Genomic DNA, 12944 nt, shown 5'->3' with positions numbered 1-12944 from the left:
TACATTTGCTCTCAAGTTTGATTTCTGTCATTAGGCTGTGGGCTCTGGGGAGAGCTCAGAGCCCCTGTCAGGACCTAAAGGGGCTCCAGGAGAGCTGGAGAGGGACTGGGGACAAGGGATGGAGGGGCAGGACACAGGGAATGGCTTTTCCAGGATTAGATGGGATATTGGCAGGAATTGTTCCCTGGGAGGGTGGGCAGGGCTGGCACAGGGTGCCCAGAGCAGCTGTGAAAGGTGAATTTTGGTTTGTAGGTGGGTGCAGTTTTGGTTTGAAGGTGGGTTCAGTGTCCTGCTCACCCTGCATGAGCTGTCCCAGAATTTGAGGGTTCCTGCCTGGCTCTCACAAGCTGTGCCCTGCCTCGTTCCCCAGCAGCATTCCTGCTTGTGGGAAATGAGGAATTATGGCATCATTAAGGTTGGAAATGACTCCAAGCTCACTGAGTCCAACCTGTGACCAATCCCCAGCCCAGAGCACCAAGTGCCACCTCCAGGGATGGGAACTCCAAACCTCCCTGGGCAGTCCATTGAGCAGGAAAGGGGGAAAAAATAAGTGAACCCTTCAATCTTCATTTCCCCCCTTCTCCTTTTCAGGACTCCAGACTCTCCAGTTCAGATCTGGCCCCGGGGCCACCTTGGCCATGGGAGGACACCCAGGGGACCCTCAGCCTCCAGCCTGATGGGAGTGCCCTGGCTTCCCTCCCTGCTCAGGAGATGCCATCAGCTGAGGAGGAGGAGGAGGAGGGCAGCCTTTCCATTGAGGATGAAGGCTTTGAGCTGCTGAACTCCACCTACAATAAAATCACTGGCCCTGGCAGGCCAGCTCTTAGGAGAAGCTCAGGTGAGTCCATGATTTTCTTCCTTTTCTCCATCATGTCAGGAAAATTAATCCACAAACACCAGAGGTTTATGTCCAAAAAGAGACAGAGGAGTCCTTTTTGCTTTATTCGAATAAAGGGAGAGGCCATGGGACATTGCCCTGGGATCTCTCAGATTTTTGGAGGATGCAGCCTCCTTTTATCCCAATTTCCCTCTCTCTTTGCCCATGGGCTGAGGTACTTGAGAGGCACAGACTGCCCAAACACCTGATACCTGAGATTCCCCTCTAATGTACAACCCTCCCTTTTAATTTTTAATTCTTATACAATTCATAGTTTTTCCCGTTACTTCTTCCATCTTCCAATATCCAATTTCATTTCTCAGCAAACCTACAGATTGTTTGTAAAGGCAAATCTCTTTTCCCATTCCTCAATCAGTGGAATCCCTCCCATTGTTTCTTTTATCTCTCAGTGCTGGATTATCTACCAGCAGATCCGCAGTTTGTTTGTAAAGACAAGTTCGACATTGCTGTCCATCACAATTTCTGGAATCTGACAGTGCTTCCTCCAGCAGGAGCCTCCGTGCCAGCCCCCCGAGCAGCCAAGAAGCAGCGTGGCTCTGAGCCCCGGCAGGAGAAGGTCACCACGGAGAAGCTGTGGGGGGACACGGGCAAACCCCGCCGGGAGCCCTTCGCCAGGGTGTCCCCAGCAGCCCCTCGGGGGGCTGCTCCCAAAGGAAATGTCCCCAGAGGTGCCCTGAGGGCAGGGGCTGTGCCGGAGCCCGCAGCTGGAGCGGGGCTGCCCGGGCCGGGGATGGCACAGGCACACCGGGGCTGTGTGAAACCGGGACCGCCGGGGCTGCCCGGGCCGGGAATGGCACAGGCACACCGGGGCTGTGTGAAACCGGGACCGCCGGGGCTGCCCGGGCCGCCGGGGCTGCCGGTGAGTGCAGCGGGCAGGGAGCCGGGAGAGGCTGCGGCACGGGAACCGCACTGCCAGCCGTCCACGGGGTGGGGAACCTGCTCCAGGCTGGGGAACCTTCCCCGGGGTGGGGAACCTTCCCCGGGGTGGGGAACCTGCTCCAGGCTGGGGAACCTTCCCCGGGGTGGGGAACCTTCCCCGGGGTGGGGAACCTGCTCCAGGATGGGGAACCTTCCCCGCGGTGGGGAACCTTCCCCGGGGTGGGGAACCTGCTCCAGGATGGGGAACCTGCTCCAGGGTGGGGAACCTCCAGGGTGGGAAACTTCCCCGGGATGGGAAACATCTCCATGGTCGGGAACCTGCTCCAGGGTGGAAAACCTTCCCCTGGGTGGGGAACCTCCAGGGTAGGAAACTTTCCTCAGGGTGGGAAACTTCTCTAGGGTGGGGCAACTTTACAGGGTGGGAAACCTTCCCCAAGGTGGGAAACCTTCAGGGTGGGAAACTTCTCCAGGATGAGAAACTTCCCCAGGATGGGGAAACTTCCCCAGGGTGGGAAACCTTCTCCAGGGTGAGGAAACTTCTCCAGGGTGAGGAAACTTCTCCAGGATGGGAAACCTCTAGAGTGGGAAACTTCTCCAGAGTGGGAAATCTTCCCCAGGGTGGGGAAATTTCTCCAGGATGGAGAATCTTCTCCAAGATGGGGAAATTTCTCCAGGATGGGGAATCTTCTCCAAGATGGGGAAATTTCTCCAGGATAGGAAACCTGCCTCAGGATGGGAAACTTCCCCAGAGTGGGGAAACTTTTTCAGGGTGTGAAACCTTCCCCAGGATGGGGAACCTTCTCCAGGATAGGAAACCTTCTCCAGAATGGGAAATTTTTCCAGGGTGGGGAAGCTTCTCCAGGGTGGGGAAACTTCCCCAAGATAGGAAACCTTCCCCTGAATGGGAAACCTTCCCCAGAATAGGGAACATTCTCCAGGGTGGGGAGCCCTCCCTGTCCAGGCACAGTGGGGCTGTGCATTGACCTTGTGGAAAGGTTTTTGATATTCCTGGAGAAACTTCACTGAAAACTGGAGAGATTATGATTCCCTTGTCCTCCTTGCTCTAGAGATGGTCTCAAATCATTTAATCACACTGTGGGTTTTTATTTCACACTGGTCCAGCCCAGAATTAGGCCCAGAATCAGAGGGGACCAAGCCATCTCCTCCCTCCACTATGGACGCAACTGGCATCACTTTTTTTGGCTTCTTTACCCTCAAACTGATGCCTGGTTCAAATCAGAGCACTGAATTTATCTTGTAATAAGTTCTGACTATTTTTCAAGTCATTCAGTTGTTGTAGAGGATGAAAAAAAGAGAGAAATTTAGGGAAAAAATGGTAAACATAGACTAGAAAAAGCTTTAGTGGAGTCATGGCTTCATTGAGGATGAAAAAAAATTGTAGAAAAAAAAGGTAAACTTGAAATAGAAAAAGCTTTAGAGGAGTCATGTCTTCATTGAGGATAAAGAAAGAAAATTGTAAAAAAAAAGACAAACTTGAAATAGAAAAAGCTTTAGATGAGTCTTGTCTTCATTAAGGAGTAGATGAAATATGTTTTTAACTATTTTTAACTATTTTTATTCTGCCAAAATTATTCCCCTCATTTGGTTCCATTTTCTTAACAATTTCTTTAGCAAATTTTATTTTATTTCCCCATTAAAGTGACCCTGGTCACCTTCTCTTCCCTTGTCCCTCCACCCCTGTGGGCTCTGCCCTGGGGGATCCTCCAGGGCCATTTCCATGGCTGTGCTTGAGGCACCTGCCACTAAATCCATCATCCCTGAGCCAGCCTTGCTTTAAATTTAGGACTGCTAACTTCCCCCTCAAGCCACCTCCTTGCTGCTGCAGCTCTTGCCTGCAAAAATAGAAGAAAATGGCAAAAGGAACAGATGCTGGAGGCTGAAAAAATCCCAGGAGCAGAGGAAATGTCACGACGTTCGACAGCCCTGCTGGCAGCCAGGGGGGAGCTGCTTTCTGTCCTGGAGAAAGCAGGGATGGGATTTGTGTCCTGAGCATCCTGGATGGAAACACCATTCCCAAAGCTTCAGAGCTGGGAAAGATGGGAAAGGCTCTGAAGGGCATGAGTGACAGGACACAGGGAATGGGTTTATGTGGAAAAAGAGCAGGTTTAGGTGGGATATTAGGGTAAAATCTTTTCTCTGAAGGTGCCCAGAGCAGCTGTGGCTGCCCCTGGATCCCTGGCAGTGCCCAAGGCCAGGATGGACACTGGGGCTTGCTGTCCCTGCCATGGGATGGGTGGCACTGGATGAGATTTAAGGTCCCTCCAACCCAAACCAGGCTGAGATTCTGTGTAGGACTGAAGCTCAGTGGTGGCACGTGCCAGCCATGGCCAGAGCCATAAATGTGTCCCCAGCCCTTCCCTGTTGTCCTGCTGCTGCTCCTGAGGACAGGGGGGCTCTGGGGAGAGGGATCTGAGCCATGGAGCTCTGTGGGTGTCACACCTGGTGACCTTCAGGCTCAGGACAAAGCTGGAGAGTGGAACTGAAGCTGTCAGAACTGCAGCACACACAGAGGCTGGCAGGGAACAGCCCACAGGGCATTGCTGCCATCCCAAAAGGACAGGATCTCCCACCTGGCTGTTTCTGCCCACACACACACCTTGCTAAGCCCTGAAGTGGGGTCAGCCCTTGGCCAAAACCTGCATTTTTACCCAGATCACATCTCCCACCTGTTAAAAGCAGCAGATATTCTTGTCCTGGTCCAAACACCTGTTGGAGTGTGGATATGATTCAATTTTAGGGTTGTTTTCTTTTCCCTAACACAGTGCCTGTCCTCCCCAGGTGTCAGGAGATGTTCTCCTGCTCCCCTGCCTGCTCTGGGTGTTTCTGTGGTTATTCTTGGCACAGTTCAGCTGCAGGGCTGGACCAGCCAAACCAAGGGGTTCCTCCCACCCCACACTGTTTTTGGGGGTATTTTTGGGGGACTTGAAGCTGCTGGTTTGCTCTGAATCAGCCATTTCAGTCCCCTCAGTCCCTGTGGAATCTCCCCTTTGGGGTACAACTCTCCTTTGCCTTTCAGGGCTGTCCTGGCAGACGGGGACTGGTGGGACCCAAAGGAGACAAAGTGAGTACCCAGAAAAAAGGGGCAGCTCCAGAGTGGGGTGTGGGGTGTGGGGTGGGGGATGTGTGGTGTGTGGTGGGGGGCAAACATCACTGATGGCTTGGGCTGCTTTGGGGCTAGTTTTTCATCCAGAGGATACTGGGAGCTTCTGCAGCTGCAGGCTGGTGGCCCTGACTGTGATTTGGAAAAGAAGGGAACTGGGTTTAGTGAGCACTTTAAGCCCAGGCTCAGGATTAAGCCAGGATTGAGTTCTGGGGCAGTTTTGGGCACCACAATAGAAAAAATGGCATTGAGTGATTAGAGACCACCATATAAAAATGAGATTAAGTTGTAAGAGAGCATTCAGAGCACAAGGGGTCTGGAGGGGCCCATGAAAAGCAGACTGGGGGCACTGGGATGGCTCAGCTGGGGCAGACTGGGGGCACTGGGATGGCTAGGCTGGAGCCCTCCCTGCCCATACCCAGACACTGCTCTGAGCCAGAACCTGTGTCCAGCCTAAATCCCTGCTGGTTTTAAGGAGCTGCCCTTGTCTCTGCAGGGATACCCTGGGGCCATGGGGAGGACGGGCCCCCCAGGTGACCCTGGCCCTGCTGGCATCCCTGGTGTCCCCACCATTGTCCTCTGGAGGAACTCCAGGGAGGACTGGCAGTCCTTCACAGTGAGTTACAGCCACAATGAACAAGTGCTGCACTCAGACCTCCCCAGCAGCTCCCTGCATCCCTGGGATGGGATGGGATGGGATGGGATGGGATGGGATGGGATGGGATGGGATGGGATGGGATGGGATGGGATGGGATGGGATGGGATGGGATGGGATGGGATGGGATGGAGGGTTTGCTGTGGCTGAGATTCCTCATTGTTGGGTGGGAGGTGAGGGCAGAGGGAGATGCCAAGGAGGGAGGTGCAGCTCACTGGGGCTGGCTCTGTGGGTGGAATGGGATCAGTGTGTGCCCTGTCCCTCTGTCCCCTGGGACTGACCAGCACATCTTGGCCCATCCATCACCTCCCTGGGATGGTTCTGCAGGGCAGGGCCCAGGGAAGACCCAGCCAGGCAGAGCAGCCCTTCTCCTGCTCTGTGCTGCTGATTACAAATCCCCTCCTGCTTCCCACTCTCCCAGCTCCCTGCTGTGCCCCAGGGTTGGCTCACAGGGTTTGTGCCCATCAGCTCTTGCTGAGGTACTTTCTCCCTGATCCCCTGGAGCAGGACAGGATCTGTGGGCAGGCAGGAGTGCCTCAGGCACTGCACAGCTGGGGCAAAACTCCATGGGATGACTCCAAACCTCACTGAGCAGCCCAGCCAGGCTCATCAAGAATTCCCAACTCCTGACAGCACAGCCACTGCTGTGATTAAGCTTAATTTGAATCGCCCTGTGGAGCCTGGCCTGGGCAGTGCTGAAGGCATTGTGTTTCTGGCAATGCTCTCTGTTTGCAGGGCTCTGCTGTCCCCTGGGCCCTGCAGTGGCACGATGGTATCAGTGGCTTCAGGGGCAGAGCAAAGGGCTGGTGAGAGCTCAGCCTGCACACTCCAGCTCTCCAGGAGCCCTGGGCAGGATATTTGAGCTCTCCACAGCTCATACATTGGTGAAGAGACATCATTGCACCCTCTGCTGGGGCAAATGCTGGGATTCTGGGGAGAGGGTGCAGCAGGAGGATCTCTGCTCTGCCAGCACAGCACACCCGGGGTGGGGATGGTGCTGGAGGAGGAGGAGGAGGATGATGATGATGGTCCTCTGCTGCTCTGAGCTTGGATTGACCTGCTGGGAGTCCTTGGGCCAGACCTTTGTGGTTTTGGGTTGGATTGGATGAAAGCAGAGATCAGATTCCTGCTGGAAAGTGCAGGGGAGTTGATGGTTTGCAGAAGTTTTGGTTGATCTGGAGAAGCTCCTTGTTCTCCCATCCTCCTGCTGCTCCAGGGCAGGAGCTGTGCAGGGTCCAAGATCCATCACAGGCACACAGGGTGTGCAGGAGAGAGGGAGCTGGATATCTGCATGGCAGGGATCTGCTTCCACCAGGGCAGACCCCTCCCTAACCACCTCCTGCTCTCAGGCCATCCTACAGCACTTTGCAGAGCTGCTCCATCCTTTGCTCGGCAGTCACAATTCCCTTTATCTTCCCCTTGCCTGTGTTTACAAAGACACCTCAGGTTTTGCAGGACAGATGTGTCCTGCAGGCAGAAACAGTCACCCCTGTGGATGTTGCTGTGGGGAATTCCTTGGTGTCCCCACTTTGGAATGCTGGAGGGACCATGTCCTGTCTGTGCTTGGGAAGGCAAAGCTGGAGAGACGCAGGATCCTGCTGTGGGCTCTGAGTGATGTCCCCAGGGCTCTGTCCCTGTCCCCAGGGCTCTGTGCTGTCCCCAGGGCTCTGTCCCTGTCCCCAGGGCTCTGTCTCTGTCCCCAGGGCTCTGTGCTGTCCCCAGGGCTCTGTGCTGTCCCCTGGGCTCTGTCCCTGTCCCCAGGGCTCTGTGCTGTCCCCTGGGCTCTGTGCTGTCCCCAGGGCTCTGTGCCTGTCCCCAGGGCTCTGTGCTGTCCCCTGGGCTCTGTGCCTGTCCCCAGGGCTCTGTGCCTGTCCCCTGGGCTCTGTGCCTGTCCCCAGGGCTCTGTGCTGTCCCCTGGGCTCTGTGCCTGTCCCCTGGGCTCTGTCCCTGTCCCCAGGGCTCTGTCCCTGTCCCCAGGGCTCTGTGCTGTCCCCTGGGCTCTGTGCTGTCCCCAGGGCTCTGTCCCTGTCCCCAGGGCTCTGTGCCTGTCCCCTGGGCTCTGTCCCTGTCCCCAGGGCTCTGTCCTTGTCTCCAGGTCTCTGTCCCTGTCCTTGGGCTCTGCCTTCCTATGCTGCAGGTAGCTGGAGATGGACATTTGATTTCCTGGACACCTCCCAAAATCTGTGGAAATCTGGCTTGGAAGTGTGCAGAGAGGAGGCTGCACCAAGTGGTTTTAGGAGCTTTATGCTGGTTTGGAAATAAAATGGGATTAGCTGTGGTTGGATGGAATTAATCCACCCTGGGCCTTTCAGGAGGGCTTTCCCCTCTCTGTGGTCATCTGCTCTTTGGAAAAATTGGAAGTGCATCCAAGATTTGGCTGCTGGGAGCAGCAAGAGGAAAACTTACTGAGCATCTGCTCCTCTGGGTTTTGCAGAGGCTGGAGGAGATTCCCACTGAGGGCAAAGTGCACTGATTTTATCTGACAGCCCTTTGGTTTCTGACCTTTCCATATTCCAAACATTTCAGGAGTTCCAGGGTGCAGGGCATCCATGGAGGAGCTGAGTTTCACCAAACCCCAGGAGAAGTGGGCTCTCTGCCTAATTTGCTACTGAGGCAGTTCCTTATTTCCCATGTTATCCTCAGATTGTCCTTCCTCCTTTGCCTTGTGTGCAGAGCATGAAATAAATAAAGGAATTAAAGGAGTGGTTCACTGGTGCATCTTCCCAAGACAAAGAGAAACTCCTTAAAGCCAGCAAAAAAGGGATTTGGGATTATTTTTTTACAACATTTTGCTTTCCTCCCCCCATTTTTCTTTCAGCAATCATCATTTTACCAGCTGCTGCAGGCGGGCTGGCCGGTGAGTGCCATTTCAGTCACTCTGTGTTTGGATTGTTCCTTGTTGAGCTCTCCTTGCTCCAAGCACTTGATGGGTTTTACCAGTGTTTTTCTTTTTGACTCAGAGAAAACCTGGAGCTCCTGGGCCCCCAGGACATCCTGGGAAAACAGGAGCACCTGTAAGTACAAAAGCCCTGCTGTCCCCTCGATAGCCCTGCTGCCCTGGGGACACTTTCAGGGTGGATGTCCCCAAGCACTCGGGCTGTGGCTGCTGCTGTGCTGTAATTAGGGGCTTTGGGATTGGGTTTCAAAGCAGCCTAATGGATTTCTTGTCTGCTACCCACTGAAACCCGGGATGTTTGATATCCAACTCCCAGGCTTTTCCTGGCAGCCACAGCCCCTCCATCTCTGCTAGCTGGGCAGGGCTGGCTTTGTTTCCTGGGGCATCAGGTTCCAGCCCTTGTTTTTGGGGAAGGGACCATGTGAGTCACAAAAACAAGGCAAGGCAGGGAAGGTCTGGGCAGGATTGGGACCAGCCTGTGCTGGGGGGTCTCAGCCTGGCATTGCTGGGTGATGCTTTGCCCTGTCTGAACATAAGGAGAAGGAAAGGAAAACAAAACTCCCTGTCCTGACATCCCATCAGGAACCAAAGCAGTGGAAAAATGGATCCTGACTCCAAACCTGCCCTGGGCACAGACAGGGAGGTTGTGACAGGGTTGGGGACAGTTTGGGCATGGTGTGCCTGGTTTGGAGGTGACAGGATCAGTGCCCTGGTCCCTTCCCATGGTGGGCAGGGTGGGGGTACCAGGGATGGGAATTCTCCCACTCTGCCCTTCACAAGGCCCCCTCTGGGCATTGCTGCTTGTCCTCCCAGCCTGCCCAGGGCTCGGGGAAGGCTGGGGGGCACCCTGGTGACTCAGTCCCTGTCTGTGCCCAGGGAGCCTGTGGAGCGCCGGGGGAGCCGGGGCGGAAAGGCCAGCGGGGGCACACGGTGAGTGGGGACACTTGGGAAAGGCTCATGTGCCCCAGGGCTGCCCTGGCACCCTCAGGAGCCCTGCCCCTCCTGGATCAGCCCCTGGCTGGGGGAGGGAGGGTTGGGGACAGTTTGGGGATGGTGTGCCTGGTTTGGAGGTGACAGGATCAATGCCTTGGTCCCCTCCCAGCTGGTGCTGTGCCAGGCAGGGGTGGCTCTGCACAAAATCATTCTGCTGCTCCTCTTGTGCTGTGCCTGCAGCACCAGGGGTGGCTCAGTCACAGCTCAGCACAGCCCCTTTGGGTGCTGCATGCCTCCAGGTGATGGTGTCCCAAAAGAGCTGTCCCATAGTCCTTCTGTCACCTCTAGGACCCCCCCCAGCTCTGCCTGTGCCCCTCCTGGGGATCCCAGCTCAGCTCCCTGTGGGTGCAAGGCAAGGAGAGCACTGTCCCACTCTCACAGATCACTGCAGCTCTGCTCCACTCTGCTCTCCAACCTGCCTGAATTCAGCACTGAGCTCAGGGGTGAAGGAAAAGCTGCCCTGAAGCATGAGCTGGTGATGGACCCTCAGGTGGATCTGCTCTGGCTCCTGCATGTGGGAGAGGATCAGGAATGGCTGATTTGAGCCAGGAGCTGGTGCAGGAGCTTTCACTCCACCTTCTCTCACTGCATTTCTTCCTCCCTGCCCTCCTATTGCTTCCTGCTGTGCAACCCTTGGCTCCAACCATCCCAGGGTTTTGTGGAGAACCTGGACAGATCCACTTGCAGCCCCTGGATGCACAGAGTTTTTCCCCAGCTCCAGAACCAGAGGCAGGCAGAGCTCCAGTATTTCCTTTACTGCCTCCATAATGTGGATTTTTGAATTTTCTGTGCTGGGATTTCTCTCCCCAGGGGGAGCCTGGGCTCCAGGGCTTGCCAGGACGTGTGGGATACCCTGGCTCCAATGGTTTTCCTGGCTTGGATGGCAAACCTGGGCCGTGGGGGCTGCCAGGGGAGCAGGTGAGCCATGGGCAGGGCCAGGGAAGGGTCAGGATCAGGGGAAGCTGCAGCTCCAAAGCCCAGGCAGGAGCCAGGGAGCTCCTAAAGCTCTTCTTCCTTCTCTTGCCTCCTTTAGAATATTTCTCCTCAGCCCCCAAAGCAGGCAGGCCTGGATTTGTGCCTCGAGGTTATTTGGGTTTCCCAGGAATGAAAGGGTTATGGGGCATCCCAGATGTGCATGAAGGGACTGGGATTAAGACCTGAAGCTCCTGGTGGTGGGTCTGAGCACAAGGGCTGGGCTTCTGCACCTGGACCTCCCTGTGGAAAATAACTGCAAACCATGGAATGGCTTGGGTTGGAAGGGACCTTAAAAATCACCTCATTCCACCCCGTGCTATGGGCAGGGACATCTCCCACTAGACCAGGGTGCTCAAGCCCTTGAGAGCTCAAAATTTGGAGGGTGACCAGGAAATGAGAGCCCTTCCAGAGTGCCTCTGGGTAGTGTTCAATCCAGGAATCTGGGTCCTTTTCCAGACCCTGGGGAATACAGACAATGCCCCTGGGCTTGGGAGCTTTCTCAGGGGGTTAAAGGACAGGGACTGGATGGTGCTGGAAAGTTTGGGGCTCCCACAGCTGCTGGGGAGGGGGGTGGGCACGGCTGGGAGGTGCTGGGCAGCCCCTCAGTGCCTGCTCTGCTCCTTCCTCCCTCTCCCCAGGGCCTCCAGGGCTTCCAGGGGGACCGAGGGCTGGCTGGGGACAAGGGAGAAGAGGTGAGTTGGCTCTGGCTTGCCCAGCCCTGGGCACCATGAGGTGCCAGTCCCAGTCCCAGCAGTGCCAGCCCCAGCTCCTGGTGCCAAGCACCAACCCCTTTCCTCACTGGTTCCACTGGTACCAGCACTGGTCCTGCCCAGGCTCATCCAGGGCTTTGTCAGCCAGGATGGAAAATGTCCATAAAAAAGTGAATGCTGGTGATTTGCCACCATTTAATTATTTTAATTTCCCCATCATTTACTTTTCTTAAAGCCAAATTTTTTAGAGTTGCCCAGGAGATTTTTGGGCTTGTCAAAGGTCTCGTCCTGGTGGGTTTGAGACCTAATTTCTACTTTTTGAAGCAGCAGTCCCACGTGGGTTATCAGATGCCTGTTCTGGGCCACACTTTGTCCCTCCTGCCCTGTGCCAAGCCCTGTGTCCCTGCTGTGGGTGGCAGGGTGCAGCAGGAGCTGCAGGGAGGTGACACCATGCTGGGGACCAGCAGCCAGGCTTTGCCCCTTTTAGCACAACCTTGAGGGTCCCCATCCTCCTGCCCACCCCGACTGTGTCCCCTGAGGCACAGCAGCCACATTTTAACTCCAGGTGGCCCAGCTGGGGCTCATCCTTGTTCCCATCTCATCCTTGTTCCATTTCAGGGTTTCTTGGGAGCCCCTGGACCAGCTGGGGACAAAGGAGAGAAGGGAGTGAAGGTGAGGGTGGCTGTCCCTGCCCCTCACAGCCCTGCCAGGGTGGGCAGGGGTCTCTCCTTCCCAGCCACAGCCCCCAGCCCCAGATCCTGCTCTCCTCCATCACTCAGGCTGCTCTTGGCTTTTCCAGGGGGTGAAGGGAGAGAATGGACTGCCAGGTCCTGTTGGGCTCCAGGTGAGTTACCTGGGGAGCTGGAGGTGTCTCACACCCTTTTCCTTGTCCCTCTCTGCCACGTCCCCAAGCTCCAGCCCACAAAGCCCTGCTGGTCTCTGTGAGGGAGGGGACAAAGGCAGAGTCACCTGGGGATGCTGACACCTCATTCCCACCTTGTTTCACAGGGGATGGTGGGGCTGAAGGGTGTCCTGGGCTTCCAGGGCCCTGCAGGGCCAGAGGTGAGTGCATTTACTTCCCAGTGCCACCTGCCCTCCCCAGAGGGGTGCAGGAGCCAGGGATTCCCACTGGGAATTGGGTCTGAGCAGGGATTTCCATCCAGGCACGTTGCATTTCCCATCCCTGTTCTGGCTGGGAACGAGGAGAAATGAAGGGAAATGAGCTTTTCCAGAGCACTTTGGGATTTATTTTAGGTGGCCACCTCCAGCTGAGATGAATCCCAGGCTGGCAGCACCTGGTTTTTCCAGGCTGCTCTCAGCATATGGATATTTCAGTGCTCTCACACAACTGGGAGACATCCTGTCCAAAAAAGGGCTGGAAAAGGATTTTAAAGGAAAATTGAAGTGGTTTGGTGGTGAATGGATGCATTCTCCAACATGAGACGGTGCTGGGGTTGGTCAGCAAATGTCCAAGGAGACATCAAGCAGCTGATGTGAAGAAATGTGAAAAATTATGTGAAGGAAAGGGGGGATTTGGGATGAAGGAGAGAATCAAAACAAAAAATGCCTTTTTTTTTTTCTCTCCTGCTGCAGGGAGAAGATGGCTCAGTGGGTCCCCCAGGCCCTGCTGGTCCCATGGTGAGTCTCAGGGGTTTGTTAGAGAGGGAAGTTCAGGCAGAGTGGCACCTTGTCCTTCCCAGCTCATCCCCTGGTATAACTTACACCTAAAAACGCTGCATTTGGTTAAAACCCCCGGTAAAACTCAGCAGTGAAGGGCTCTAGGGATGCTCAGAAATGCCTGTCCCACCTCCCCTGTG

General features: G+C 55.4%; 1 protein-coding gene across 1 annotated transcript in view; it reads left to right on the top strand.

Annotated features, from left to right (window-relative positions):
* LOC306810997 (uncharacterized protein) overlaps positions 1–12944 on the top strand; it is a 70088-nt gene that overhangs the window by 35702 nt on the left and 21442 nt on the right. The window contains exons 7-19 of the mRNA XM_079324219.1: positions 592–838; positions 1390–1757; positions 4815–4859; positions 5395–5514; positions 8372–8410; positions 8514–8567; positions 9326–9379; positions 10253–10360; positions 11056–11109; positions 11746–11799; positions 11927–11971; positions 12136–12189; positions 12721–12765. Of these exons, the coding sequence (XP_079180345.1) occupies positions 592–838; positions 1390–1757; positions 4815–4859; positions 5395–5514; positions 8372–8410; positions 8514–8567; positions 9326–9379; positions 10253–10360; positions 11056–11109; positions 11746–11799; positions 11927–11971; positions 12136–12189; positions 12721–12765 (1287 nt within the window). The remainder of the gene's footprint in view (positions 1–591; positions 839–1389; positions 1758–4814; positions 4860–5394; positions 5515–8371; positions 8411–8513; positions 8568–9325; positions 9380–10252; positions 10361–11055; positions 11110–11745; positions 11800–11926; positions 11972–12135; positions 12190–12720; positions 12766–12944) is intronic.

This window comes from Erithacus rubecula (assembly GCF_903797595.1).
Source record: "Erithacus rubecula genome assembly, chromosome: 21".
NCBI lineage: Eukaryota > Metazoa > Chordata > Aves > Passeriformes > Muscicapidae > Erithacus > Erithacus rubecula.
The sequence above is the reverse complement of the archived record's forward strand: the minus strand, read 5'-3'. Positions and strand labels throughout refer to the sequence as shown.